The sequence below is a fragment of the Mercurialis annua genome, linkage group LG8 (assembly GCF_937616625.2).
Source record: "Mercurialis annua linkage group LG8, ddMerAnnu1.2, whole genome shotgun sequence".
NCBI classification, from domain to species: domain Eukaryota; kingdom Viridiplantae; phylum Streptophyta; class Magnoliopsida; order Malpighiales; family Euphorbiaceae; genus Mercurialis; species Mercurialis annua.
The window spans coordinates 30,265,828-30,272,896 of NC_065577.1; the positions used below are offsets into that span (position 1 = coordinate 30,265,828).

Here is a 7,069-nt window from a genome sequence, read left to right on the forward strand (position 1 = left end):
ATGTATCTTCTAGAGGTGTCAAAAAAGGTTAGCGGTTCGTGTTTGTGTCGTATCGACCCACTCTGTGGATATAATTAGGGTTAACACGAACACGATCCATTTAATTAATCGTGTCAAAATTTCTAAACCTAACACGATACGAAATTTAAACGAGTAACACGACTTGACACGATAAAAACGTTAAGATAATCGGGTAACACGATTAACACAATTACACGACTAACACGACACGACTAACATGACCCACTTAACATTTAAAAATATCTAAACCTTATAAATATAATTTTAACCTCAAATTTATCAATTAATTTTCAAATTATAAAATTTTAATATAATCGATTTTATTAATATATTAATATATTAATTTAATAATTTTATTTTTTATTTTATATAATTATAACTATTCTATTTTTATATTATTATAAATAATATAATTTGTAACGGGTTAGTTAGGTTAGATGACACGACCCATTTATTTCGTGTCATAAACGGGTTGACACGTTTTCGACACGAACGCGCTAGGCCTCAACCCGGATTCGCCAAACTTACGTGTTAAGCGAATCGTGTTATCGTGTCATGATCCATTTTAACACCCAATTACATCTTTCCTATTTCATCCTTTTATTTACTTTTTACCATTAATCTTTTCATTAATAAAGTTTCAACAAATAAAGTAAATCTTCACAATAATTTAGGGCTTGTGATTGTACTTGCAACTGTCACTATAATTTAGGGCTTGTGATTGCGCTTAAATACGACGAGTGTTGATCCGCCTTCATCTCTTTTTGAATAACCATGTGATCATTCGTCATTGTCTTGATAGCCTCTTCCATCATCGTCCCATCAAACATCAACTGACTTGACATTTTCTATCTCATTGAGCATAATTGTAAAATTGGCCAGGACAATGAAAGGCAAGTGAGAGGTAAGTCAGAGACATAGTCATTCATATCCTTCCTGGTTGGGGTCCTTGACTGCAAGATCGATAGTCTTTGCCCCAATGGAAGGTACGTTGGTCCAATTTGACAGCTGTCAGCATATCTTGTTGCCTTTTGTCCTGGTCTTCTCCAAGCCTGCATATGATTCTCCTGACGATGTGCTTCCTATTTGGGATCGGGCTCTATGTGAACAAGTAAACCCCATACTTTTTTTTAGTACCTATTTTTATGCTGACCAAAAAGTGGTCCTTAATGGAGTTTTAAAAAGATGTTCTCGTGGAGAATAATCCAACACTCGAGTATTTAAATTTATAATTGGGTTACATACGATATTGATGCTTAAATCAGTCATGGTTTGTATAAGTAATCGGGTTTTGGTTCAGAATAACTAATAAGAAATCTACGAAGATCAATCTGAACATTAAAAAATTCAAGCAAGATTAATATTAAAGCTATTTCTAAATTAAATCAATCACATAGATTGAGAAATAGAAAGCCACAACTTTGATTTTTATTGATAAAAAATGTGTTAATAGAATATTGAAGTCCAAACTATTTATTAGGAACTAATGGAGTCTGTCTTCTAAACCAGTGAACAAGACCTGCAAAACAGGGTAGAAGCTAACCGGACGGCGGTTGTCTAATTAACTCTTTAATGCTAAAGTCAGTTTAGAGCTTTGAGCAGCGTTTTGAGTATATGAATGTAATTGTGTATTTAAGCATACGTCATGATCCTTTTATAGTAGATGATTGCATACCTATCAGTGTTTTAGTAGGAAAGTGAATCCTATACTTTGTAGGGATTAACCCTGATTTACTGTGATCTTCCTTATTCAAACATGAGTCTTATTTAGGAACGTTTTCCTAAATAGTCTCGTCTTCCTAAGTTAGAGCGTATCTTCCTAAGTTGGAGTTTGTATCCAAATAGGAAGATACTTTGAGATTATGTAGTAGATCTGGTGATCCATCCGAATCCTAGGATCAACGCGCTTTGGCCGAGTGCTAAGGGATTCGGTCTTTATCTTGTATTTATTATATCATGGCGAATTCTATGTATTCGGCCATCTTTCTTTATATATTTGGTTCTTCCGATGGGAGTCTGGTATCACTTGAGAATGGATCTCCTATGACTCGGCTCCATTGTAATTAAGATAAAATTTGGTATCCATCATTAGCACCCCCCCCCCCCCCCGCAAGTGAGCTGAAGTCTTGGTATTTATGCCTTAGTAAATTTTAGCTCTTTAGAGCTGAGTCGTTTCATATTTGGGCGAGTCGTTTCATATTTTGGCGAGTCGCCTTAATTCTTCAGTAAGTTTCTATTTTACTCCTTTTTGCCACGTGTCGCATTTTGATTCTTTGTAATGATTTGATGTCATTTTGTTCCTCGTACTTAAACTCTTCGTGTCTCATTTTTACTTATTTATGAAAGTTCTCCATTTTCATTTTGAAATTGTTTCCATCTTTCCTTTAGGATTTCTTTCACCTTCATTTTCTTGAGGTCTTTCTGCGTTTGATTGTTTGTTTTTGAAGATTCCAGATACCTCTCTTTTCTTTGTTTGAGCTTTAAGGGTTTAGAGTAACTTCTGTGTTTTCTTCATCATCTGCATTTTCTGATATTCTGGAAATTACTTTGGTTGTTCTTGGTATTCTTGGATATTTCCCTTGTTTTGATCTTTTATTTTCATCTATCTTCGCAATTTCCTGTTCTAAAATGCCTCTTAGTCGGGCGGAAAATGCGTGTGCCGCTATGGCTATTACTAGATCGGGGCTTCGCAAAGACGAAGTTTTAAATATTTACTTTAAGTATAACTTTCCCTTTGATTATAGAGTGATTTTACCAGGTGCTGATATGGCTGCTTCTGGGTCTCCAAGCTCGTCTTGTAGGGCGATTGTTTTCGAAGAACAATTTGATGCCTGTCTTAGGTTCCCGTTGGATCCTTTCTTGATAGAAGTGTGTAGGGATTTAGGAATCGCCTTAGGGCAACTCTATCCGGGTACCATTAAGGTTATACTTGCTTTTGTGGAAGCGTGTAGGCTTCGGGGTCAATACCCCTTCCCTTAATGTCTTTCATTATTTTGTTGATTTTAAAAAGTGTGATGGTTGTTTCATTTTCGCTGTCGGTAGGAAGAGTCGATCTCGTATTTATTTTCCTTGTTTGAATAACCGTTGGCGGAGGCGTTTCTTCATAGTATATCATAATTTTGCTTTTCTTCATTTTCCGGATGGTTTTTCTTCTCATCGAATCCAAAACCATCCGTCTCCTTTAAGTTTGCCTGAATAGATTCTTGCTTTTGACTTATCTTTTCATAGTATTTTTCAACGTCCTGTTTTAGAAGTTTTGGTTAATAGTCATCTTCGATGTCGATGGCTTTCTCTGGAGGATCCTTCATGTGGCTTCGCGGATCTTCATTATTCGTTTCTTGAAGGTATTTTTCTCTAATTTTATTATTTTCTTTTTCTTTTGTAGGATGTCTTCTTCTTCTAACGATTTGTTTTCCGGGTTTCAAGTAGATTTGGATGTTTCGATGGGCGGTCCCGAAGTAGATATTGTCAAGCCAATTTCAGAAGATGAGGCTCAGGTTGTTTTGATTCCTGCTGGGGCGATTTTACTTGCCTGTGACGGGATAGTCATCGTGGCAGAGGGTGAAGTGGTTGGAGAGCCTTTGAATGATGAGGCTGTAGTTCCTATACCCCCTAACTCCGGTGAATTTTCCTGAAGAGGTGGGGGTGGAAGATTTGGACGAGGTAATTGTCCTAGACTCAGAGGAAGTTTTATTGAGTCGAAGTCCTACGGGTTTGCCATCTAGGAAGAGGCGTCGGGTTGACGAGGAGTCTCCTTCAAAGGAAAGTCCTCCTGGTAGTTCTTCTTCTGCCCCTAATTTGGTGCAGTGGGTCGAAGGTCATGATCCGGCTAGCTTGTTGAACCCTCGGGTTTTAGCCGAGTGCATCAGGACTCTAGCGATTCCTGATGATATTACTTGGTTTGCGTCCAAGCCTGGTCAGGAGCTTTCGGACATTGCTTGCTTCCACGGTTTTTCGGTAAGTTGATTTTTATATTATTTCTGATGGTATATCTTGCTTTTAGAATCGCCTTTAGTTTTTCTTATGACTTATTTTTCTTAACTTTGGGTTGTAGGCCATTCAGTCTGTTTTGGTGCTGAACGATCGTTGTTAATGCGCCGAAGAAGAAGTTGAGCGCCTCTCTTCTCTTCTGGCGACGTCTGAGTCTGAAAGGGTGAAGTTAAAGGCTTCGTTTGAAGAGCATGATTCGCTCCTTTTGCGGCTGAAGGCGCAAGATGCGATTAACGATCGCCAGGTCAAAGTGATCGAGAAGAAGACCGATGACCTGACTCGGGAGATTGAAGAGCTTATTCGGGTTAATACTTATGTTGGTGAAGAGCGGGATAAGTTGAGGGTTGAGGTGGAGAATCTCCAAATTCGTCTGCTCGATATGAAAGCTTTCTATTCTGCCTTAATCAGCGAGTATCGTCTCGCCATTGGGAAGAAACTTCCAGAGCAGAATCCAAATATTGATTTATCTGGCGTTAATTGGTTGGATCCCCAAGTCATCGCTCGTGACCTTCTTGCGAAAATGTCAAAAGATTGCTCAAAATAGATTTTAATTTCTTTTGGCTTTTGCCAATATTTGTATAAGGCTGGTAGTCTTATTTTTGTAATTTTGATTTATGAATTTATTTCTTTTTCTTCACTGTTGAATCGAATGTCTGCTTTACTTTTGCTTTGGTTTATTCCTCTATAACTTGTATGAATTGATTGATATTTTCCGAGTCGATTTGTATTTTAGTTCAGAGTTAATTTAAACTCTTATGTTTGGCATTTTTTGCCTTGAGAGTTAATCTAAACTCTTGTTTCGGCGTTTTGCCTTGTCTGAGTTAATCTAAACTCTTATTCTAGCGATTCGCTTTGTTTGAGTTAATCTAAACTCTTATTTTGGCGATTCGCCTTGTTTGAGTTAATCTAAACTCAATTTTATTGTTTTTCGCCTTTGATTCGGTGATTAATGGCGGATCGACATTTTTGTTTTTTGATTTCTTTTTCGATTCGTCTGGCCAATCATATAGTAAAAAAATTGAACTTTATGGATTTGAAAACTGCTTACAAAATATTAAAGATAGTTATGACACCATCGGGTAAGACATAAAATCTTTACTAGTGATGGGCCGTTTTTCTCCCTATTCTTCCTTCTTCTCTGCCTTGCTTTCTTGAAGATCCACAACGGACTCTTCGTAGCATTTTTTGGCGATATTATGGTCGCCTCTTAGCGTCACCACTCCTTTCTCAGTTGGTATTTTCATTGCCAGTGCCCTTATGCTGGTTACTGCAGTGGAATCATGGAGAAAGGGTCTTCCAAGGATGGCGTTGTATGTTAATTCCATGGCCACTATGTTGAATAATGACATGACCTTCTTGTTGGTTCCTCTCTCCGGGCCGATTATGACTTCCAGCGTGACAGCTCCTAGCGGATTGATGGAGGGGCCACCGAGTCCTGATAGTGGGATCGAGACTCGGCGTAGCCTTGGTGCGGTTCCTCCAAGAATCTTGTATGCATCGTTTGTCATGAGATTTACAGCACTTCGTTCATCAACTAGGATTCGCTCCATATTCCAGTTCTCAATGATAGTCGTCACCACCAAGACATCGTTATGGGGTGCTTTCACATGCTCATAGTCTTCAACATCGAAGATTATTGGTGGCATGTGGGTTTCTCTGATGTTCATCACTTCCCTTCTCTGTTTTTTTCTAATCGTTGAACTGATGTGTCCTCCTCCATTGATCATATGTATGGTTCCCAGTATTTTCGACGTCCGCTCGTCTTCCTTCTCTTTTCCTTTGTCGTCTCTGCTCCTCTTTTCCCCTTTATCATTGTTTTTTGTTTTGTGAGCTACAAACTTCCTTAGTTCGCCTGTGTCTATCATTCTCTCAATTTCAACTTTCAAGTCTCGACAACTGCCTGTCTCGTGCCCATAATCTTCGTGGAACTTGCAGTACTCTCTTGTGTCTCTGATTTCAGCTTTCATCTTTGGTGGGCATACCACATTCTTAACATTCTCTTTAATCCATATGAGGACGTTAGTTCGGCTGGTGTTTAATTGTGTGAAGTTGCTTTCGTCGTCTTGGGGGTCGTATCTTGGTTTGTACTTGTTTGGGGGGGCGAATCGTCTACTCTCCTCTGGCCTTCCTCTCCTATCTTCTGACTTAGACTTCGACTTTTCTTTGGATTTTTCTTTAGACTCTTTTCCCTTTACTTCTTTACCGGGATTTCCCTACGGCCCTCATCTAACTCGAAATATTTCTGGGCTATGCCCATAAGGTTTGAGAAAGTAGTGGGTTTATTCACTAGCAACTTGTCCACTAATTTGCCAAATCGTGTTCCTTCCCGCAACGCTTCTGTTGCCATGTCGACATTTAGATTATCTATCTTCATAGCTTGCTTGTTGAACCGATCGATGTAGCTTCTCAACGTTTCTCCTTCCTCTTGAATGCACGACCTCAAGATGCTTGTGGTTGTTTTTGCTGGTATGTTTGTGAGGTATCTGTTGAGAAATTCTGTCGATAGCGAAGCGAAGCTCTTGAGAGTGGTTGGGAACACTCGACACAGGATTGCGTCTGATACGCTTAATAGCCCCATAGTGGCCGTAAATCTAGAAGTATGGTCCCGTGGGTCTCCTTCTCCATTGAAGGTTGGAAAAACCGGCAACTTCATGTTGTAGGGGATTGTTTCCCCCATTATTTTGGGCGAAAGGGGCGATCCTTTCAGTCTGAGGTCATCTATGTCAAGCTCTTCAGATTTCAATTTTTTGAGAGCTTTGGCGATTTTTTCCTCCAGGTCTTCTTCTACCACGTAGGTAGCTTTACTTTTTTGAGGCGATTCTGAGGATTCGCCTTTCCCTTCCGGGTGTTTCTTTTTTGGTTGCTCTTTCCCTGCATCTTTGTCCTGTTTTTTACTTTTGGGCGGTGCATCTTCTTTTTCTTTCTCCCTTCGCTCTTCTCTTTTAGTGTTGAGCCCGCTTCGGGCGTCGTCCTGGTTTGCATCGTTTCTGGGTGTCTCTCTTGGGGTTTGTTCTTTAGAATCGTCTCTTCCATCTTCTTGATTCTCTGGGCATTCCTC

The 7,069-nt window shown here is 39.3% G+C and overlaps 1 protein-coding gene across 1 annotated transcript; it reads right to left on the minus strand.

The window, feature by feature from the left end:
• Positions 1 to 5,132: 5,132 nt before the first annotated feature.
• Positions 5,133 to 5,978, minus strand: LOC126661866 (uncharacterized). The gene has a single exon (XM_050355747.1). It carries the CDS (start codon positions 5,976 to 5,978, stop codon positions 5,133 to 5,135), a length of 846 nt encoding a protein of 281 aa, XP_050211704.1.
• Between the last annotated feature and the right edge of the window lie 1,091 nt (positions 5,979 to 7,069).